This window comes from Armigeres subalbatus, chromosome 3 (genome assembly GCF_024139115.2).
Source record: "Armigeres subalbatus isolate Guangzhou_Male chromosome 3, GZ_Asu_2, whole genome shotgun sequence".
NCBI lineage: Eukaryota > Metazoa > Arthropoda > Insecta > Diptera > Culicidae > Armigeres > Armigeres subalbatus.
Window position 1 is genome coordinate 264,816,369 of NC_085141.1, and position 24,233 is coordinate 264,840,601.

At 40.5% G+C, this 24,233-nt stretch overlaps 1 protein-coding gene across 1 annotated transcript in view; it reads left to right on the forward strand.

The window, feature by feature from the left end:
- Positions 1-24,233, forward strand: part of LOC134224053 (protein O-mannosyl-transferase TMTC1-like) — a 309,191-nt gene that overhangs the window by 181,517 nt on the left and 103,441 nt on the right. The window contains exons 4-5 of the mRNA XM_062703292.1: positions 14,268-14,588; positions 14,713-14,902. Of these exons, the coding sequence (XP_062559276.1) occupies positions 14,268-14,588; positions 14,713-14,902 (511 nt within the window). The remainder of the gene's footprint in view (positions 1-14,267; positions 14,589-14,712; positions 14,903-24,233) is intronic.

The window sequence follows — 24,233 nt, forward strand, 5'->3', positions numbered from 1 at the left end:
AGACGATCATTTCTGTAGATAAAATAGTTTGGATCTCTTTTAATGGAGAGTCCTGGTTTTAAATACGTTTCAGTTATAATGGCAATATGCACATTATGAACTGAAAGGAAGTTGAATAATTCATCTTCCTTACCCTTTAGAGAGCGAGTATTCCAATTTAGAACTTTCACACAATTATTTGGATCCATTGAAACGGAGTCCGATAACAATTTTTTGTGTGTACTTTATACCAACCTGAACAGCTTCAGGAATGGTATTTGCTTTTGAACATTGCATCAATCATGTGATGCAATTGTTCAGTTAAAAATCAAAATCAGGAAGCAGTCATGCTACCTGAATCGGCAACATGACCGTTATTTTCCGTTGGGACATGGGTATAAACCTCATTTTGAGAAGAGAAATTTTGTCTACCAGCAGCGATGTTTGCATACGTGGGTACATTCGAAAAATTGGAATTTACTGAAGTGCTTGCTACCCGTTGACGAGCGGCAAAATTTGTTTGTGAATTGTGGTGGGTATGAATTGCTCGACCGGTAACCGGTTTCGAAATTTGAGCGTTTGAAAATTTCTACCTGTCGAATCTGGGATCCGATTGAATTTCCCGTCATCAATTTTGCACGGAATTCAAAACTTTTTGCGTGAAGGGCATTCCCAGAAATTGGATTTGTGATTGCCCCACAGTTTGCGCACTTAAATTTATTGGAATCTTCTCTCACAGGACATGCGTCCTTGGTGTGAGAGGTTCCACCACAAATCATGCATTTAGCATCCATGTGACAATGTTTGGTTCCGTGACCCCACTTTTGGCACTTACGGCACTGGTTTGGAAATTTCCTCCAGGCCTGCGGAAATGTTCCCATGTAACACGGACATGGGACATAATACAGGCCTTTTCCAACTTTTCATATTATTTAGTTCACTTTTGTTAAAATGAACTAAATAAAATTCTTGAGAAATGCCCTCTGGGAAGTACCAGAGTGAGATTTCTTTTTCATCTTAATTACTTGGACTGGTGAAAATCCAAGTAATTGAGAAATTTCAATTTTAATCTCATCCAGTGATTTGTCATCACTGGGGAGACCTTTCAAGACGACTTTGAACAATCGCTCAGTTTTGTCGTCGTATGTGAAGAATTTATGGCGCTTGTCAGTTAAATAGTGAAGAAGACGTTTGCGATCGTCAAATGGGCCCCAGTATGCTGCCTTGGGGGACACCAGCCCTTACAGGTAATCTATCAGATTTAGTATTCTGATAGTTTACCTGCAGCGAGCGATCTGATAAATAATTTTGGATCAGTTTAATGATGTACAGAGGAAAATTAAAATTCATCAATTTTACAATCAAACCTTCATGCCAAACACTGTCAAATGCTTTCTCTATATCAAGAAGAGCAACTCCAGTCGAATATCCTTCAGATTTGTTGAGCCGAATTAAGTTCGTAACTCTTAATAACTGATGAGTGGGTGAATGCCCATGGCAAAAACCAAATTGCTCATCTGCAAAAATAGAATTGTCATTAATATTCTATTTAAAATAATCATTCTATTTAAAATAATCTTGCTTATTGAAGATAGAAAACTGATCGAGCGAAAAATAGAAGCCTCAACTGGATTTTGGTCTGGCTTCAAATTGGAACAACTTTGGCGTTTTTCCATTCATCTGGAAAGTATGCCAATTGAAAACATTTGTTAAATAAATTAACCAAAAGGATAAAGAGCTCTCAGGAAGTTTTTGATAAGTATGTAGAAAATACCATCATCACCCTGGGCTTTCATATTTTTAAATTTTCTAGTAATAGATCTCACTTCATCCAAATTAGTTCCCAACGAAGGATCAAAACATTATCTTGATTGAGAATGTCTTCGAAGCTCCGTGTAACCTGATCCTCAAATTGGACTAGTGAGACCTAGACTAAAATTATAAGCACTCTCGAACTGCTGAGCAAGTTTTTGAGCCTTTTCGCCATTTGTTAATAAAATTTTATTTCCCTCTTTAAGCGCTGGAATTGGCTTTTGAGGTTTTTAAGAATTTTGTTAATTTCCAAAAGGGTTTCGAACTGGGATCCAACTTCGAGACATTATTCTCAAAGTTGGTATTTCTCAGAATAGCGAAACGTTTTTTTAATTTCATTTTGCAAATCTCGCCAATAACTTTCAACGCGGGATCGCGAGTTCTTTGGTATTGCCTTCTTCTCACATTTTTAAGACGGATCAGTAGCTGAAGATCGTCGTCAATAATAATGGAGTTGAATTTAACTTCACATTTCGGAATTGCAATGCCTCTGGCTTCGACAATTCAATTTGTCAAAGATACGAGCGCACTGTCAATATCACTGTTGGTATCGAGAGGAATATCAACATCAAAATTCCTATCGATATATGTTTTGAGAAATCCCAATCAGCTCTATGATAATTAAAAGTAGAGCTGATTGGATTATAAATGGCTTCTTGTGAGATTTCAAACGTCACAGGAAGGTGATCAGAGTCAAAGTCAGTATGAGTTACCAATTGGCCACACAGCTGACTTGAATCCGTTAAAACTAAATCAATTGTAGAAGGATTTCGACTGGAAGAAAAACAAGTTGGTCCATTGGGATATTGAATAGTATAATATCCCGCAGAACAATCTTCAAATAAAATTTTACCATTGGAATTGCTTTGAGCATTATTCCATGAACGGTGTTTGGCATTGAAGTCACCAATTACGAAGAATTTTGATTTGTTGCGAGTCAGAATTTGAAGATCAGCTTTCAACAAATTCTTTTGCTGCCCATTGCATTGAAAAGGCAAATAGGCTGCAATGAAGGAAAATTGTCCAAAATTTGTTTCAACAGAAACTCCCAAGGTTTACAAAACTTTGGGTTCAAACGAAGAAAATAATTTATGTTTGATACGTCTATTAATGACAATGGCGACCCCACCACAGGCGCTGTCAAGACGATCATTTCTGTAGATAAAATAGTTTGGATCTCTTTTAATGGAGAGTCCTGGTTTTAAATACGTTTCAGTTATAATGGCAATATGCACATTATGAACTGAAAGGAAGTTGAATAATTCATCTTCCTTACCCTTTAGAGAGCGAGCATTCCAATTTAGAACTTTCACACAATTATTTGGATCCATTGAAACGGAGTCCGATAACAATTTTTGTGTGTACTTTATACCAACCTGAACAGCTTCAGGAATGGTATTTGCTTTGAACATTGCATCAATCATGTGATGCAATTGTTCAGTTAAAAATCAAATCGAAGCAGTCATGCTACCTGAATCGGCAACATGACCGTTATTTTCCGTTGGGACATGGGTATAAACCTCATTTTGAGAAGAGAAATTTTGTCTACCAGCAGCGATGTTTGCATACGTGGGTACATTCGAAAAATTGGAATTTACTGAAGTGCTTGCTACCCGTTGACGAGCGGCAAAATTTGTTTGTGAATTGTGGTGGGTATGAATTGCTCGACCGGTAACCGGTTTCGAAATTTGAGCGTTTGAAAATTTCTACCCGTCGAATCTGGGATCCGATTGAATTTCCCGTCATCAATTTTGCACGGAATTCAAAACTTTTTGCGTGAAGGGCATTCCCAGAAATTGGATTTGTGATTGCCCCACAGTTTGCGCACTTAAATTTATTGGAATCTTCTCTCACAGGACATGCGTCCTTGGTGTGAGAGGTTCCACCACAAATCATGCATTTAGCATCCATGTGACAATGTTTGGTTCCGTGACCCCACTTTTGGCACTTACGGCACTGAGTAAGGTTTTGAAATTTCCTCCAGGCCTGGTGGAAATGTTCCCATGTAACACGGACATGGGACATAATACAGGCCTTTTCCAAACTTTTCATATTATTTAGTTCACTTTTGTTAAAATGAACTAAATAAAATTCTTGAGAAATGCCCTCTGGGAAGTACCAGAGTGAGATTTCTTTTTCATCTTAATTACTTGGACTGGTGAAAATCCAAGTAATTGAGAAATTTCAATTTTAATCTCATCCAGTGATTTGTCATCACTGGGGAGACCTTTCAAGACGACTTTGAACAATCGCTCAGTTTTGTCGTCGTATGTGAAGAATTTATGGCGCTTGTCAGTTTAATAGTGAAGAAGACGTTTGCGATCGTCAAAGGATCCCGGCAAAACGCGGCAGTCACCTTTCCTAGCAATCTGAAATGAAACCTTGATCCCCTGAAGGTTACTCAAAATCTCATTCCGGAAGCCAGAAAACTCGGCAACAGATACCACAATTGGCGGAATCCTTTGCTTTTTCGCATGAATCGAATCACCTGGGCTAGAGGTAGATTCGATTTGCTCAATATCATCATTAATCAAATCGAACTGATTGCTCAGTTCGATTGGAGAAGAATTATATTAGAGTTAGAAGGAATATCTGAATTCTCCAGCTTCCTTCTATTTTTTCCGCGCTTGGGCAGGACGGTCTTGAAACCTTGTTTCTTTGAAGGAAGTGGAGAATTCAGAGACTCCCCCTTCCTCTTGTTTTTATTAATGCTCATGGCTGAGCGTGGAGGCGTGACCTTCTAAGAGGTTTTGTCCCAGGACGGTGTCCTGCAGGATTACCACCGCTTGTCGGAATTTTACTTCCGCAAACGGGTCCAACGTAAAACGAAGGCACGGGTCCTTGCAAAGATCGTAACGGGATCAGTGGGTACAAATAGCGCTAAGAAGCACCGTTGAAATTAAAATAGCTTCGGGTAGTATTAAAAACTTCCTTCCGCAAAGAGAGAAAGAACCGCACAGCACGAAAGCACGATGCGGTCTGATACGCGTAACAATATTTCGAAAGACCCCCATCCCCTATGTTTAGCGTAACAAATTGTAACAAAAATTAAACAACCCCCAAAACATATTGCGTTACGTAATATTTGAACAGACCCTATACGAGATTTGAATCAACAATTTTGTGTCTAGTCTGTTTGTGTGGAAATGAACCAGTAAACTATCGCGCATGGTTGGTTCAATCCTATTGTCTTGTAGCAGAATCCGGTCGATTGAAGAATTTTCCATGAAAACTCCGGAGTCTCTCGTGAAAGTTCCAAAGATTCTCCCATGGATACTCCTTAAAGTTCCGATTCCACAGAATTTTCTTCGTAAATTTCGAAAATTATTAAACAGTAATTCCGAAAAGCTTTCCGTAGATATTCTGAACGTTGTCCCGTAGAAGTTTGATTCAATTTCTCGTAGAAGCTCTGAAGATTTTTTTTTTCACTAATAATGTTTCTTGCGAGTTCTAATTAGCTTCCCTTGAAAATTCCAAAGAATTCTCAAAAATTGAAAGTAGTCCCGGTGAAAATTTTTAAAATAATTTCTGTCTCTGAAACTCGATTATGCATATGCACAACATGTGATAGAGTTCAGAAAAGGTATTGGAGGGTAACCGCTCCCTTCGGTGGACAAGTGCTAGACAGGTGCTCCACAGCTTAGCGAGTGTTCAGTATTATCCCAGAAAATTTAATTACGAAATGAATTAATCCTAAGTACAAAATATAAGACAAACACAATGAATTAAAACTTAAAATCTATATACATAAAAATGAATTTCTGTCTGTCTGACCCTTATATACTCGGAAACTACTGAACCGATCGGCGTGAAAATTTGTATGCATAGGTTTTCGGGGCCGAGGAAGGTTCTTAAGATGGTTCGAGACTACTCCCTGCTTTAGAAAGGGGGGCTCCCATACAAATGGAACAAAAATTTCTGCATAACTCGAGAACTAATCAGATAATGATTCAATTTTAGGCGAAACGAAGTTTGTCGGGTCTGCTAGTTAAGAATAAATAGGTAAAATGAAATCTGTTAAACTTAAAACATTATACTTGAACACTCCTAAATCATGCATACGATACTGATAACATTGATAACATCGAATTTCGCACAACACACATATCAACACGAACGTTAGGTGTATAGGTCCTAAAAACAACATGTATAGTTAGGTGTTTTTGATCAATATAGTTAGAAGCCAAACGATCTCGCATAAATATACATCGAATCGCCTATCTGTTTGGAAATAAAAAGGATTTGTTTAATTCGAATGTGCAAAAGAATTGGAGTAATTTGTGGAAAGAACCTTATCTATAGAGCGATTCCAAGCAACAGCATCAAAATTTAAGAAAATTTTTAATTCATGATTTTCTATTGAGTTGAAACTTTGCACAGTTTTTCAATTTAATCTAAATCGTCATTTTTCGATATCAAATCTTCATATTGAGTCACGACTAACTTTTCAAAAGGGTGTATGTGAAAATGGTTAAAATATTTAAAAAATATTTAAAAAGCTGCACAGCAAAAACGGAATGTTCGATTGTTATGATTTTTTCAGCAAAGTTAGACAACTAAATGGTGATTCTTAAGAAAATGTGCACAGTAAAAAAAAAATTTTTTTTGCCTTTAAAAATATCATTTTGTCACAAAACTCAAATATCTCAAAACCCTATCTTTTTCGAACGTAATTTTTTAGGAAAACGGTCCATTATATAAGCTATCTACCATAAAAATTTGGTGATGGTAAACTAATAAACAAAAAAGTTATGACATTTCAAACATTTCACAATTTTCACATATAGTAAACAAAAAAATTTCCGTGTATTTTTTTTCAAGAATCGCAGTTTGATGCTGATTTTATTGTTAAGGGCCTTGCGTGAGTTAAACAAGTTGTTTGTATGATATTCCATATTTATGTATTCATCGATATTATGTATATTATATGTATAAATATTATATGTATAAATAAATAAAATGAATTAATATTATCCTAAGTATTAAATTAAATGTGGCAGTTACACAATGTTGTTATAGAAACTCTAAGAGTTTTGGGTTTGAATTTTGGTATGGGTTATGATATCATGAAAACAGTTTATTAATACTTATTTTTATTTATTTTATTCAAATTTTTAAAATATCGAACACTTTTGAATTATTATCAGCACAGTTTGAGTATAGTTTTGCTTTAATTTTATTTTCCGACAATGGAATGAAACAGTGAAATTTTTGGGTTCCTTGGATCGTTTTCGCGTTATTAAATTGCTCGCTGAGCTCTGAAGCCTTTATTTCGTACTCTTCAGTAGTAGTAAAACAAAATGATAATTTGGTTAAATTTTTTCTTTTCTACGATTTGCCCGATCAAAAGTTCTTTTCGCAGTTTTAATTGGATGCTCACGTTCTTTGGCTAAACTTGCTCTTGTGGCCATGCGCTTTATTGTTCCTCCAATAGCATCACAAGGACCTTTGCCATGTGATGTAGCAAAAATGCCATTCTGCATCAATTCCGTACATTGATTTAAATTGACATAGGCTCGAAAAATTCTTACGATTTTTGTACTGCGACGCTGCTCCATCAGACATGAAATATATCTTTTGACTTCTTTATGCTTATCAACGCGTAAAAGTTAATCATTTTTCAATGAACAAGTTTACGGATACTGAATCGTGTCTTAAATCTTCGGAAATTATAATAAAACTTAAGTGTTCAATTTGCGTACTTCCATTAAAATAAATAACGAATGGATGAATTGTAGCTTGTTGTACGTTCCAGTGATGGGACTGCACTTCATCTTGCAATACAAAGCTGTAATTTTCAGAAAAATCACAAATGACTAAAAATTCACCATTTTGTAATGTATTTTTCGTATTTTTGAAAAGCTGGATTGTTCTGTTTTAATGAAATCGTGAGGATTAAACTTTCTAATTTCAAGCAAAATATGACCCAAACTCATCTACAGGTTTTACAATAGTTTCTATGTCACACCTATCCGTGGTCACCCATTGCTCAAATGATAACTGATCAATATATTTTTCTTCAAACTCAGCGAATAAAGTATTTTCCAATGATGAAGAATCTGGACAATCCGAACAAGATCGTAGATAGCAATTTGATGTTGTATTTTCACACAAAAGACTACCAGTTAACATTTTAATATCCTTTGTTAAATTGATTCTTTTCAAACTATGTAAAATAAGATTAATATTCTCATGGGTTGTGCACACACACATTATGTGTTCCTGAATTGGAAAGAAGCTTACATTGCCTTGGCCGAAGGCTTGCAAATGAGGAAAACCTATTTTAATATTATCGTGAATTTCCTTGAAGCGTGTGTACGCTTCTTTCAAAGTCGTAATAAATAATAGTTTTTGGATTGCTTGACGCTTTCCATCTTTTTTTACTGATACATAATCTTTTTGACCAGGCATAGCTCGACTTACTCCATCATCTTCAAAATATTGAACTACTATTTCTTTTGTCTCATCTGTTAATGCAGTACTAGACCTAGTATTTTTGGTTGAAAGACAGTTATTCTTCAATTGTTTTGCCTCTTTTACTGTATTTCTATTGGTTTTGAACTCATCAATGGCATCCTGAATAGACCACGAACTTGGCAGCATCGACAAAATCAATAATTTTTCTTTCCTGCATTCGAGAACCTTTCCTTCATATTTATAATTACCTCATCGTAGTCTGTATTTTCCACATCATCAGGTCCTAATTTGAAGAGGTTTCTTCGTACAGCTTCGTTTATTTCACGGTATTTTTTCTCCGGGTAATAAACGTAGTCCATCTTACTCCATTTAATCGGAGTCACTTTTATCCCAGCTATGCCCTCGTTAAAGCGTTCGATGTTGACCTTTTGGATACACTCATCTTCCGATTGATTTGTTGAAACAGATTTCGCTGATGGTACGGTGGCAAGGCTCTCAGCACTTAATACATCTGGCAATTCCTCAGTTGCTGTCGTTTTCGAACTTCCTGCGCTCTGCTCAACCGATGATATACAGATTGCTCTTTTGTCAACGTTTAGACGGCAGGACGTGCAAATGCGTAAATTTGTATTCAATGTGGACATTGGAGCATAACCAGTCGCTTTCAGTTTATCTATGGTGCTTTCGGTGAGATTTCGTAACTCTTTTGAACACTTTTTTCCATCAAACGGCCTACAACAGTTGAGAAAGCGGCTACTCATGTTGTTCGTAATATTTCAATAAACAAAATCACTTTTAAGTTTTTACTGACTAGTTTGGTGTCATTTGTTTGACTGAAGAAAAAATTACTATAAGATCTTTAACAACCTTAGTAGTAGTAATTTTTTGCTTTTTCGTGAGCATTGTCATGGTATGTACCTATCATGCATTTGTTGTTGTTGAAGATACCCGTTTCCTCCCGATCATAAAGTCTATTCTCTAAGAGGTATATTTTTTGCAGGTAAACTATAGACGTACACGTGTATATAAATCTTTGATTTTGCAGCTTTTGTCTTAAAAATAACATTTCTGATATGTTTCTATCAACGTTATTATCAACAGGTTTCAACACTATTAAAAGAATTTTTCGCCAGTCACGTGCAATGAAAATTATTACACTATCAATACTTTTGATCACAACACTGGATCGTGTCTAAGTTTCTTATAGATGCTATGAATAATTAAATCAAAATATCATGAAAACAACTTGTTTAAATCACGTCCCTTAACAATAAAATCTGCATCAAACTGCAATTCTCGAAATAACTTACACAGAAAAAAATTTTTTTACTAAATGTGAAAATTGTGAAATGTTTGAAATGTCATAACTTTTTTGTTTATTAGTTTACCATCACTAATTTTTATGGTAGATAGCTAATATAATGGACCGTTTTCCTAAAAAATTAAGTTCGAAAAGATAGGGTTTTGAGATATTTGAGTTTTTGTGACAAAATGATATTTTTAAAGGCAAAAAATTTTTTTTACTGTGCACATTTTCTTAAGAATCACCATTTAGTTGTCTAACTTTGCTGAAAAAATCATAACAATCGAACATTCCGTTTTTGCTGTGCAGCTTTTTAAATATTTTTGAACCATTTTCACATACACCCTTTTGAAAAGTTAGTCGTGACTCAATATGAAGATTTGATATCGAAAAATGACGATTTAGATGAAATTGAAAAACTGTGCAGAGTTTCAAATATTTTCGAAATGGTCGCTCAGGATCGACTGACATGCCCCCGTGGAATGCCTCAGTGCCGATAGACTACCGGTTTAACACAGTGCTTAATGCTTAGAGATCCTAATCAAATCTGTTAGCCCGTCAACCCGCGAACTACGGAGTCGTCTACAGCGAGTACTGATGAAATCGGGTGTCCTACGAAAGGCTGAAACACATAAGGCTGAATGCTCATAAGGCTGAACTCAAAAGGCTGAAATCCTGAAAGGCTGAAAGTCTCAAAAGGCTGAAAGTATCAGAAGGCTGAAACGTATCGAAAGGCTAGAAATTGATGGGATGGAATGAATCCCAACCATAAGATATGTTGTACCAACTATGTTGAGTGGTTGGATAGTGAATAATTGTTAAAGAATAGATAATAATGAATAAAGAAGAATAAAAAATAATAAAGAATAAAGAATGAAGAATAAAGAATAAAGAATAAAGAATACAGAATACAGAATAAATAATAAAGAATAAAGAATAAAGAATAAAGAATAAAAAATAAAGAATACAGAATACAGAATAAAGAATAAAAAAGAATAAAGAATAAAGCATAAAGAATAAAGAATAAATAATAACGAATAAAGAATAAAGAATACAGAATAAAGAGTAAAGAATAAAGAATAAAGAATAAAGAATAAAGAATGAAGAATAAAGAATAAAAAATAAAGAATGAAGAATAAAGAATAAAGTATAAATAATAAAGAATAAATAATAAAGAATAAAGTATAAAGAATAAAGTATGAAGAATAAAAAATAAAAATTTCACAGAGATGAAGGAAGGAGGAAAGAAGAAGAAAGAAGATGGAAGAAGAGAGAAAGAAGACGGAAGAAGGGAGAAGAAAAAAAGATGAAAGATTGTAGAAAGAACATAGAATAAGGAAGAACGAAAAAGTAAGATAAAGATGAAAGAAGAAATAATGATGATGCAAGAAGAAACAAAGAAGAGGGAAGGATAAAGATGGAAGAATGAAGAAGGAAGAAAGAAGAAGGAACAAGAATGAAGAAAAAAGAAAGAAGAAGGAAAAAGGAAGGAAAATGGAGGAAGAAGAAAACAGGAGTAGGAAGAAAGAAGGAAGAATAAAAAAGGAAAAAGAAGAAGGAAGAAAAGAGAAGAATAAAGAAAAAAAATAGAAAGCAATCTAGCAATAATCAAAAACTAAATACAAGAACCGAGAACAATTAAGTAAGTTAAGGACGCAATGAGAAAACAGAACTGTACAATAAAAATCCTATTCGACTAAATGCTGATGTCATATTAGAAATTTGGAGACAGTACTCGTCGATAGCAAATCCTTCCGCACGCGATGGCATATGAGCAAGTCAAACCACCTTCCTTTTGCCAGTGGAGATATATCAGCTTCCACACTGATATTCTTCCCTCCCCCTTCATACGGGAGCTTGGCAGAAGGAAGGTCGTGTGATATGTGCCATCACAAATATTGCCCTCCGCTCGCTTTCAAATCGACTTCTATAAAAACATTCTTCATGCCTGCCGTATCCTAACGGAACTATCAATTCTATACTTTCGCCTCTAATGCTATCATGAACATGTACGTTCAAGTTTGGAAGATGATATTAGCATTACCATATCATAATTAAGTCTTGTTCCCTTCTATGTTACCGCCATCAGGAGTGACAATGGTTCTGGGGTGAGAATGGATCATCGCTCTTAGGTCCGAGGTCGGAGGTCGTAGAGAAAAATCGTTCAAAAAGGTCTCTTTTAATTTAGTTTTCTTGCCCTCAGATATATCCAATGCATTCTAGAAGCATTCATTCAGTGACCCATTCTCACCCCATTTGACCCATTGTCACCCCCGACGACAGTACCTCAAAATTTTATGAACTGTGTAGACTAAAAAATAATAATTCCGAATAAAATTTGAAGACAACAAAAAGTCACAAGAAGGTTGCGGATCATTTTAGTTTGTGCCCCTTTAGACAAATGTGAATGCTTCCACTAATATTGGTTTCTCACGATTTTCAGCCTTTCGAGTTTCAGCCTTTTGTTATTTCAGCCTTATGTGAGATTTTTACTTTTCAGCCTTTCGTGTTCAGCCTTACGAGTTTTCAGCCTTATGTGATTCAGCCTTTCGTGGAAGACCCGATGAAATCAAATTCCCAGCACCGTGCACCAGCCGAACTCTCGCAATACATTTTCAGAACTAACTCTCTCATATGTATTTTTGTACAAATGCCAACCAAGTAGGATGAGTATCCAGTATTGCCATCCTAGGTATTGCCCGGCTCCTACACACTTGCTTCATCAGCAACGGCGCTCAATGAAGTAGGATTCTGTGTGTGCCAGTTGAGGAACCTGTTCTGGAATGGCCAATCGAAAGTCTGCACTTCTGATGGACCCAAATCAATAAAAATCAATCTTTAACTTTGATACCCATATTGTTGATTAGCCACTGAAATCCACGATCAGCGTCATTTATGCAGGACATGTTCCTGGAAATCCGGATATCGAATTGACCGGATCGATTCATCCTGATAACATCTTGATGGAAGAGAACATTATGAATCAAATAAGCCCAAGATTGTTGAAACTGGTTATTAATCTCCTGAGATGTAAGCATTTTAGCTTCGTGGGTACCCGGGTACCCTGCCGGCCTGTTAAGGGTGTTTTTTCTTGCAAGCCACACAACGGTTAAATGACTTTCAGCTGTTAATCGTCTAGTGAATAGAATTTAGTTAGAATATTATTTTTGTAGCGATAGAAGCACCGATATCGAATCTCGAAAACTATTTTCTGAATAACCAAATAACTCTTTCTAAAATACTCAACTAAAGTAGATACTGTGATTATGAATTAATTAGATCATTTTTTTCAAAAAGTCTATTCTGGTTGAAGCTTCCACCTTCAGGAATATGGTACACGGTTTTTGTTCCAGTTTATTTCCAAACAGGTGAGACTGAATAGATATCTGCTCAGAAAATAAAAAAAATCGTCACATTTCAGATCGCTTGCAATTCTACAGGGAGAGCATCGTACTTGAGTTTTTCATGCAGAATCACATCGTTCCGCTCATTCCGCTCACTAAAACCCAATAAAAGCGTATTCTATGCTATGGATTTATTTTCCATCATTGTTTTAAGCAAAGAAAGTAAATTTGATTAATTCAACGGAGAATAACATGCAGAAATCATGCAATGATACAATCCGCAAGTCGTATCATGAACAATTCTCGGGTAGTGTTTGACTTGGACTTGATTAGACGTGTGATGAGATTTAAGAATTTGAGTTTTCCTAACACTGCTATCGATATCCGACATGTAAGGGTCGTCTTCCAACTGGGGTAAATTTTTCGCAGGATTTTTGTCCGCATCGAATTTAAATGAAGTGGAATTTTGGACGTTCCATGTCAAAATCCAAGCAATTGCACAGCAGGAAATACATACAAGGGATCGTTGAATAATCAAGTAAAAAAAAATCTTGATTTTTCGGACCCCCTCCCCCCCTTGTAAGATTTTTCCCAAGAAAATTATGTTTTGTTCAAATGAAGAGTATGAAAATGAAAGACCTCCCCCATATGTGCTTACGAAGTTAGTGAACGACCCCAGAGCAAAATCTGCTTACAAGATAACCAAGGGCCAGGGTATAAGGCTTGGGTTAAACAAACTATAGAGATAATTTAGTCTGAGTCACGGGAGCACATTTTGCGATGCTCCTCGCAAGCCCAAACGAAATGATCAATGTCCTGATATCCCTCGCCGCAAACATAGAGATTGCTTTCCGAGAGCCTTACTCTGAAAAGATGTGCGTTTAAAGTGTAGTGATTGGAAATTAGACGACACATGGTTCGAATGAAGTCTCGTCCCATATTCAATTTTTTGAACCATGGACGCTTCGACACCATCCATCAGCCATCTACCCTACTCCCCGTTTGTCTATTTCTGCAGTCAGCTGATCAAGGTTTCCTGGCGAACTAATGAGAAAAATTCATCGAAGGTGATATCACCTTCCACAGCGCCCACCTCAGCCAAAGAATCCGCTTTATCATTTCCCGGGATCGAGCAACTAGTCAAAATTACAAATTTTCAAATTCTAATAATTTATTTTAAAATACTGAGTAATAGCTAAAAATGTATTATATTTTTTTTGTACTTCGCGGGACATTATCTAGAAATAAGTTGAATGCGGGATGTTTCGCGAAACGATTATCTAAATAATATCTTTTTTCACTTTTCACCAAGTTGACCACTCGATAAGCACTAGGACATTATATTGTTTTAATACGGCCAACGAAATTGCCACGTCTACCTACACTTTTCCTGTTTTTTTTTTCCGTTGCAGCCACGGAGACGAACCGGACAGCAATTCACTCTGGCTGAGCATCATCCTCGGTGGCCTAAGCATGCTGGCCAAGGAAACCGGCATCACGGTGTTTCTGCTCAACGTGGCCTACGACGTGTACCGCAACTGGGCGTCACTCAAGAAAACCATCCTGGACGTGAGGTGGAGCGAGGGAACCCACCAATTCAGCCGCCGGGTGTCGCGTGTCCTACTCTCGATGGGAGTGCTGCTGGCCGTACGGCTGGCGCTGCTTCAAGGATCGTTACCCAAGTTCTCCCAGCAGGACAACCCGGCGGCATTTCACCCGAACCTCTACGTGCGGTACGTGTCCCATTCGTTTGCCACGCGAATCTGCTTTGATGTTGTGGATGTTGACAAAAACCGCAAACAAATTTGATCTTTTTTTTTTTGCTTTCTCTCCGCGTTTTTGAACACGCGCCTACAGATTGCTGACGTTTTGCTACCTGGCCGCTTTCAACTGGTGGCTGCTGCTGTGCCCGTCGACGCTCAGTCACGACTGGCAGATGGGCTCGATACCATTAGTCACATCAATAAGTGATCCGCGGAATTTGCTCACGTTTATTGCGTTCTTCGCCGCGCTGCTGTTTGCCTACCGAGGCATGATGGATTTCGAGGTAATTAAAATATCAATTATTTATCGATACGGGGAAGCGAACCCGTTTTGTGTACGGAGCGGTTGAAACGGAAACACTCGCCGTGGCCCCTGGTCCTAATATCATCGAGGGAGCGTGGGAGCTTCACAAATGTTTGAGCCGTGTCCTGGTATGGGAGTATATCACAGGTTGGGTATCGGATATGTGAGTGTGCATAAGTCCGGTGTCCCGTTGAAAGTCCTACAAAAATAAGCAAACATGAATTAATTGATTTTGGCGGGGATGCGAACCGGTTGAATAAACGTGGAACGTTGTGGAATGTGTACTTGTTATGCGTTCCATTATAATCTTGTTAGTGGAGACAATGGCAGCAATATTGATTCATGCATGCTCAATTATCCACATTGTGTTGGGTAATTCCTAGATCATCATTTGGATAGTCTATTTCGGAAACTGCATAAGTGAATTTAAAACAGCTTAGATTTAAATATTTCGATTCCAAAAATTTAAGGATCTACACTGTTTGCAAGTTTGCTTGATTGAAGCCAACTGATGTTGATCTGTGCAGAAAAATCAAAAGATTCTGTTTCACTTAGGATTCCCAGAAGTGGAATTTTATGCTTCAATTAAAATAGATGGTTTATCTAATCACTTTTACTACCTTTCTGTGGTTTACCGCATACAGAAAATTTTTCGTGTTTCGATAGTAATAATCAAAGCTTAAAGTTCGCATTAGGTGCAAAAAGTTGATCATCATCTTACTCCGTTAAATTTCACAAAACGTCATGTGGCTGGACGGGATTCAATCTAATGTCCACCATGTGTGTCTACATTTTACTTCTGAAATCAGTGTGATCGGCCAATCCACCGACCGCATCACGTTACCCTACACAATGTATTGATGGAAAATGTTGCACCTAATACAAATCCCTCCCGTGATGGAGTACTTACCTCTGCCCGCGATGGCTTCACCACACCGTCTACAATGTGAACCCACAATGGATATGGGCGATGGTAAGCCATCATCAGCCCCAGCTTACTTTTATGTCATATCAATCAATCAAGCATCCGCTTTCATCGCTGCTAGCTGGACTGGACAGCTTCCTGCCGTTGTAGGGTGGCAGAACTATCGCAGCTGAAACCGAGGGTGGATGGATTCCGGCAGCACTTTGGATGTTATTTCAAAAGAAGCATCTTAATCAATGCGCAATGGTCATTCTACTGTTGTGAAACCTAGATACCGATGATAAACGTACACTTAAAATGAATTGAAATATTTCGTAGTCACAAGAACAATATATTAAGGACCAATTGCGACCATTTCTCTTCTTACATGCGCCTTACGACTGAAAAAAATACAAAAATCATATCAAACTATATATATATATATATATATATATATATATATATATATATATATATATATATATATATATATATATATATATATATATATATATATATATATATATATGTGTTCAAACTATATATATAACATCAAACTAATATGTTCTCATTTTTTTTATTTTGAACATGGGATCTATCAAATGAAGAGAAAGCTCAAAAAATCATCTTCGAAAACTTATTGTATTGCGTCTGTAAGGTGCGCTTCAGATCATCTCTCCCTGCACACTACAATGTTTCAGTTTCGGCGAACGAGCACAAAAATATACGTCACAAGAAACGCTCTGGTTGACCATCCCATCAGTATCAGAACGCCAACAGTAGTTCCAAATCGGGACGAGTAAATTGATAACTGTATTAGATAAATTACGCTCTTTTACGTTTGGATTTGCCCGTTGCAGGAATTTGGCCCTCTCGACTGAGATCGGATCCAATGAAAGCGGAAAGGCTGCTGAAGTATTTCTTTTATGAAAGCTCTTCGGAATTCGGAGTGCGCCATGTGCGGAGGCCAGAAGCATGCGGTTGAGTACGTGATTCTGGATGACCAGAAGAGGATTGGCAATGATTGCCAGTCGATGGTGATTCCGGAAAACGATGCGATGGGAAGATGCTCTCTAGTAGCTGATTGGGATTTCTTTAGGTTAACTGAATGTTCTTCGATTTACGACCGCCGCCGCTCTGGTGGCCAGCGATAAACAAACCGGCACGCATTCTGGAGCTGCAAGCTCTGATATTGATTTAATGATTCTACGTGATTACTTGGGTTGATTGAGGCTTCATTGAATGGCCTAAGCCCTAAGTAAATATATCTGTGCTGGATGAAGAGCCTGTCGTAAAAACGCTTTTACTGATTTTATTAACACATTGAACATGTAAACATTTAACTATCAGATGGGCAAGATTGTCTTCTGGAATGGAAAGCCATGAATGAACATCAATGTATCAAAAAAAGCAATCACTTATCTACACAAAATGCTTGCTTATAATAACGATAATGACAATATTTTCGCGCGGCCTGAGCCTAAAATATGTTTCCAATTTGTTTAATTACCTGAAAATAATGTCTACCACCATAAAAAGCGATGAGCTAGACCATGATGCTCACTTTTTATGTCTAAGGAGATCCTCGGCTTGGCAAGTTCAGACCAGCATCACTTCATTAGTTTCATCACCCGAACGCACAGGAAGAACAAAAAACGAATCTCAGCTCATCTAGCTCATTACAACCGAGTGGGCTCAATTTCCCAATCATTCATCCCTAATTTGGCCTAGCTGGCAAAAGCATCGCAGCCTCTTGGCGTGCCTGGTGCCAACATCCGAACCATCCCACCCAGATGAACAAAGAAGCATCTTCTTGCCTTCTCGTTGATTACCATCTCCTCTCTCCAAGGTCCTTCAGTCTTTATATTTTTTTGTTTTGATACTCAGCAGATGCCTCTCCCCCGTCTAGGAGACAGGACAGGATGTGTATCAGACAAGCCCCGCGCAGCCAGCATAATCCCCAGCCAGCTCTAACGAAGACGGAACATCTTCGGTTGGTACACAAAAAGTAGCAAACCATCATTTGTCGGTCCATCGCGCTTCTTAGCATCTTCTTAATTTCCTCCCAATCATGTCTGTCTGTGCGGAATCCAGAGCCGTCACACTTTTGTTTGCCTAGCAAGTATCGTTGGCTGTCGACGATGGTATGGATATTTGTGTTTTCTGCGATTGATCTCCTAGGAAGAATGTATCGGTATTGAACGGAATTTGTAGCTACTTGACTAACTAAGACTATACTTCAAAAAGAGGTTCAACAATGTTTGAGCTTCTTTGTGGAAGATTAGATGCCATCCATGTTCATGTAAATTTAAAAATGTTCTAAATAAACTTTCATCGTGTTTCAACTTGAACCATTTGATAATATTTGCTTCAGTGCACGGGCTCATATGCAGGATAGATTTCAATCTTCCACAATACTTACTACAAGCACAACCATAAAAAAAATCAATCCCAAGGTCTGAATTTTCAACCTCAATCTTTAATCAGCAACCCAAATCAAGAAAACCAATTTCCAAATCACATCACTAGATTCATTCTGCAGTTCTTAACATATTGCATACCAAATCCATTCAAGATATTTAAGATAATGTAAATCTGATCTGAAAGTTGTAGTTTTCATATCCAACATTAAAATCTGGATTTAAGGACAATCCTCACGAATTTCAAAACTAAAAGCACTTGCGTTTTCAAGGGCACCCCATTTAAAACGGAAGCAACGCACAACTGTCATTTCTATTATTCCACGCATGCTGCGACACAGCAAAGTTGAAATAATAAAAATAACAGTTGTGCGTTGTTTCCGTATTGAGCGCCCTTGAACACGCGAGTAGGTACATTTAGTTTTGGATTCCGTGAGGATTGTCCTTAAATCTCCATTCTATTATGACTTGAAGAACTGTGCTGGCTGCTGTCATTGTGGCTACTGCAAGTTACTCGCTGATAAACCAGCTCTTAGGATAAAACTTTTTTTATGTCTTTATTAGAGAGCCTTTCAGGCTGGCTCGTCTCGTAGGATAAAACTTGTTTTTTTTTAGCCAGCTTTTGATTATATTATTATTATTTATTCAGACTACAGCCGAAGTGGCCTGTGCGGTATATAAGAGTCTTCTCCATTCGGCTCCATGGCTACACGTCGCCAACCACGCATCGTCCAGATCTCGTGTCCGTAGAGGACTACCGGTCCAATGTGCGTTTTGTAGATTGTCAGTTTGGTACGGCGGCGAACTCTATTCGATCAGAACGTCTTGCGGAGTCCAAAGTACGTATGATTTCCAGCTACTATGCGTCTTCGAATTTCTCTGCTGGTATCATTTTCGACAGTTACCAGTGAACCCGAGTACACAAATTCTTCTACCACCTCGATTTCGTCACCACCGATACAAACTCGCGGTGGGCGGCTCACATTGTCTTCTTTTGAACCTCTTCCTATCATGTACTTCGTCTTCGACGTGTTGATGACTAGTCCGATCCGCTTAGCTTCCCTCTTCAGTCTGATGTAGGCTTCCTCCATCTTCTCAAAGTTACGTGCCATAATATCTATGTCGTCGGCGAAGCCAAATAGCTGGACGGACTTATTGAAAATTGTACCACTCGTGCTAATCCCTGCTCTTCGTATTACCCCTTCCAAAGCGATGTTGAATAGCCTACACCCGAACTACGCACATCACCCGATCCATCGTCGCTTTGATCAACCGTGTCAGTTTATCCGGAAATCCGTTTTCGTGCATTAGCTGCCATAGCTGGTCCCGATCGATTGTATCATATGCGGCTTTGAAGTCGAAGAATAGATGATGTGTGGGCACGTTGTATTCGCGGCATTTCTGCAGTACTTGCCGAATGGCGAACACCTGGCCCGTGGTGGAGCGTTCGCCCTTAAAACCAGGTGGGTGGCACGACGCCATGTTTTTGCAGCCAACATCTCAGTGTAAAATTCATGATAGTATGTGTTTTGTTTACAAACATCACATTTGATTCCCATTAGGATACAGAACTGTCAGTGGGATACGGTCGCGCCTTGTTGACTGCAAAACAAACCTATTGTGTGAGATAGGGATGCCACCGGGCTGCTTAAAACCCACCTGGTACTGCCCCACGAACTCCCTTGCAATTGGTGCTAGTTGACGGCATAAAATTTGGGAGAGTACCTTGCAGGCGGCGTTCAGCAATGTGATTGCGCGGTAGTTGCTACAATCCAGCTTATCGCCCTTTTTGTAGATGGGACACACGACACCTTCCATCCGCTTCTGCGGCAAAACTTCCTCCTCCCAAATCTTGGTAATTACCCAGTGCAACTAGCTAGTGCCTGACCACCGTGTTTAAATAGCTCTCCTGGTAGTTGGTCAACCCCAGGGGCTTTGTTGTTTTTCAGCCGGCCAATCTCCTCCTGGATTTCCTGGATATCCGGAGCCAGTAGAATTATGTCCTCCCAGGTCCATCACCTTACCGCCATCTTCGTCTGCCACATCGCCATTCAGGTGCTCTTCGTAGTGCTGCCGCCACCTTTGGATCACCTCACGCTCGTTCGTAAGAAGGTTCCCGTTTATGTCCTCATACATATCAGGCTGTGGCACGTGGCCCTTACGTGAACGGTTTAACTTCTCATAGAACTTTCGTGTGTTATTAGCGCGGTACACTTGCTCCGTCTCTTCACGGTCTCGATCTTCCTGCTGACGCTTTTTACTCCGGAAAATCGAGTTTTGTCTGTTCCGCGCCCGTTTATATCGGCCTCGTTCGCCCTCGTGCGGTGTTGCAGCAATATCGCCCATGCTGCATTCTTCTCTTCTACTAACTGCTCACATTCGCCATCATATTAGTCGTTTCTCTGATCCGGGGGCACCGTGCCAAGTGCAGCGGTTGCGGTGCCTCCAATGGCGGATCGAATATCCAGTCATCTTCAAGAGACGCTGCGCCTAGCTGCTCTTCCGTTAGGAGTGCCACTTCCAGCTGCTGCGCGTATTCTTTAGCTAGTCTACCTTCTTGTAGCCGCCCAATGTTAAGCCGCGGCGTCCGACTTGGACGCGTGTTGTACACCGTCGAGAGTTTTGAGCGCAGGCATACTGTAACGAGGTAGTGGTCGGATTCAATATTCGCACTGCGATGAGTGTGGACGTTCAATCCAAATCCAATCCAAATCCAATCCAAATCCAATCCAAATCCAATCCAAATCCAATCCAAATCCAATCCAAATCCAATCCAAATCCAATCCAAATCCAATCCAAATCCAATCCAAATCCAATCCAAATCCAATCCAAATCAATCCAAATCAATCCAATCCAAATCAATCCAAATCAATCCAAATCCAATCCAAATCAATCCAAATCAATCAAATCAATCCAAATCAATCCAAATCCAATCCAATCCAATCCAAACCAATCCAAACCAATCAAATCAATCCAAATCCAATCCAAATCAATCCAAATCAGTCAATCCAATCCAATCCAATCAAGTCAATCCGTCAGTCCAAGTCAAATCAATCCAAATCAATCCAGGTCAGTCCAAATCCAGTCCAAGTCAATCCAGATCCAGTCCAATCAGTCCAGGTCAGTCAATCCGATCCAGTCCAGATCCGGTCAGATCCAGTCCATCAGTCAATCCAGGTCAGTCCAGATCCAGTCCAGATCAGTCCAGATCCAGGTCCAGTCCAAGTCAGTCCAGATCCAGTCCAGGTCAGTCCAGGTCAGTCAGATCAGTCCAGGTCAGTCCAAGATCAGTCCAGATCAGTCCAGTCCAGTCCAGATCCAGTCAGATCCAGTCAGGTCAGTCCAGATCCAGTCCAGATCAGTCCAGATCCAGTCCAGATCCAGTCCAGGTCAGTCAGGTCCAGTCCAGATCAGTCCAGGTCAGTCCAGGTCCAGTCCAGATCAGTCCAGATCCAGTCCAGGTCAGTCCAGATCAGTCAGGTCCAGTCCAGATCCAGTCAGATCAGTCCAGATCCAGTCCAGGTCAGTCCAGATCCAGTCAGGTCCAGTCCAGATCCAGTCCAGGTCGGTCCAGTCCAGGTCCAGTCCAGGTCAGTCAGGTCCAGTCCAGGTCGGTCAGATCAGTCCAAGTCAGTCCAGATCAGTCAGTCCAGTCCAGGTCCGGTCAGGTCAGTCCAGGTCAGTCCAGATCAGTCCAGATCCAGTCCAGGTCGGTCCAGGTCAGTCCAGGTCAGTCCAGGTCAGTCAGATCCAGTCCAGGTCAGTCCAGATCAGTCAGGTCCAGTCCAGGTCAGGTCGGTCAGATCCAGTCCAGATCCAGTCAGGTCCAGTCCAGATCCAGTCCAGGTCAGTCCAGGTCCAGTCCAGATCCAGGTCAAGTCCAGGTCCAGATCAGGTCAGTCCAGATCCAGATCCAGTCAGATCCAGTCCAGATCCAGTCCAGGTCAGTCCAGGTCAGTCAGATCCAGTCCAGGTCAGTCCAGATCCAGTCAAGGTCAGTCCAGGTCCAAGATCCAGTCAGATCCAGTCCAGGTCAGTCCAGGTCAGTCCAGGTCAGTCCAGATCCAGTCAGGTCAGTCCAGATCAGTCCAGGTCCAGTCCAGGTCAGTCCAGATCAGTCAAGATCCAGTCCAGAGTCAATCCAAAGTCCAAGATCGGTCCAGATCCAGTCAGATCAGTCCAGATCCAGTCCAGATCCAGTCCAGTCAGTCCAAGTCCAGTCCAAGTCCAGTCCAGGTCAGTCCAGATCCAGTCCAGGTCAGTCCAGATCCAGTCCAGGTCAGTCCAGATCGATCCAGGTCAGTCCAGATCCAGTCCAAGAGTCAGTCCAGGTCAATTGAAATCCAGTCAAGGTCAGTCCAGGTCCCAGTCCAGAGTCAGTGGGTCAGATCCAGTCCGAGATCCAGTCCAGATCCAGTCCAGGTCAATCCAGATCAGGTCAGTCAGATCCAGTCCAAGTCCAGTCAGAGTCAATCCAGGTCAATCCGATCCAGTCCAATCAGTCCAGATCAGTCAGATCCAGTCAAGTCCAGTCAGGTCCAGTCCAGGTCGGTCCAGATCGGTCCAGGTCCAGTCCAGATCCAGTCTGCGATCCAGTCAAGATCCAGGTCAAGTCAGTCCAGTCCAGATCCAGTCCAATTCAGTCCAGATCCAGTCAGTCCAGGTCGGTCCAAGGTCAGTCAGGTCAGTCCGGTCCAGTCCAGATCCAGTCCAGGTCAGTCCAGGTCCAATCCAGATCAGTCGATCAGATCCAGTCCAGATCCAGTCCAAGTCCGTTTCCAGATCCAGTCAGATCAGTCCAGATCGGTCAGGATCAGTCAGTCCAGTCCAGATCCGGTCAGGTCAGTCCAGATCAGTCAAGGTCAGTCCAGATCAGTCCAGGTCCAGTCCAGATCAGTCCAGGTCAGTCAGATCGGTCAGGTCGGTCCAGATCGGTCAGGATCCAGTCCAGTCCAGTCCAGGTCAGTCCAGATCCAGTCAGATCGGTCCAGTCCAGTCGATTGATCAGTCCAAGATCCAGTCCAGGTCAGTCCAGGTCCAGTCCAGGTCAGTCAGATCAGGTCAGTCCAGATCCGAGTCAGGTCGGTTCCAGATCAGTCAAGGTCAGTCAGGTCAGTCCAGGTCAGTCCAGGTCGGTCAGGTCCAGTCCAGGTCAGTCCCAGGTCAGATCAGGTCAGTCCAGATCCAGGTCAGGTCAGTCCAAGTCGGTCAGGTCCAGATCCAGTCCAGGTCCAGTCAGTCCAGTCAGTCCAGGTCAGATCCAGTCCAGATCCAGTCCAGTCCAGTTCCAGTCCAGGTCAGTCAGTCAGTCCAGGTCAGTCCAGGTCAGTCCAGATCCAGTCCAGGTCAGTCCAGATCGGTCAGTCCAGTCAGTCCAGGTCCAGTCCAGTCCAGGTCGGTCAGGTCAGGTCGGTCAGATCCAGTCCAGGTCAGTCAGGTCGGTCAGGTCCAGTCCAGGTCGGTCAGGTCAGTCCAGGTCAGTCCAGATCCAGTCAGGTCGGTCCAGGTCAGTCAGGTCGGTCCAGGTCCAGTCAGGTCAGGTCCAGATCCAAGTCAGGTCAGTCCAGGTCCAGTCCAGATCCAGTCCAGGTCAGTCCAGGTCAGTCCAGGTCAGATCCAGGTCAGTCAGGTCAGATCGGTCCAGATCCAGTCCAGGTCAGTCCAGGTCAGTCCAGATCCAGTCCAGATCCAGTCAGGTCAGTCCAGGTCAGTCCAGGTCAGTCAAGTCCAGTCAGGTCCAAGTCAGGTCCAGTCAGGTCTCCAGTCCAGGTCAGTCCAGGTCAAGTCCAGATCCAGTCCAGGTCAGTCCAGATCCAGTCCAGGTCCAGTCAGGATCCAGTCCAGATCAGTCCAGGTCCAGTCAGATCCAGTCCAGTCCAGTCAGTCCAGGTCAGTCCAGGTCGGTCAGATCCAGTCCAGATCCAGTCCAGATCCAGTCCAGGTCAGTCAGGTCAGTCCAGGTCCAGTCCAGATCAGTCCAGATCCAG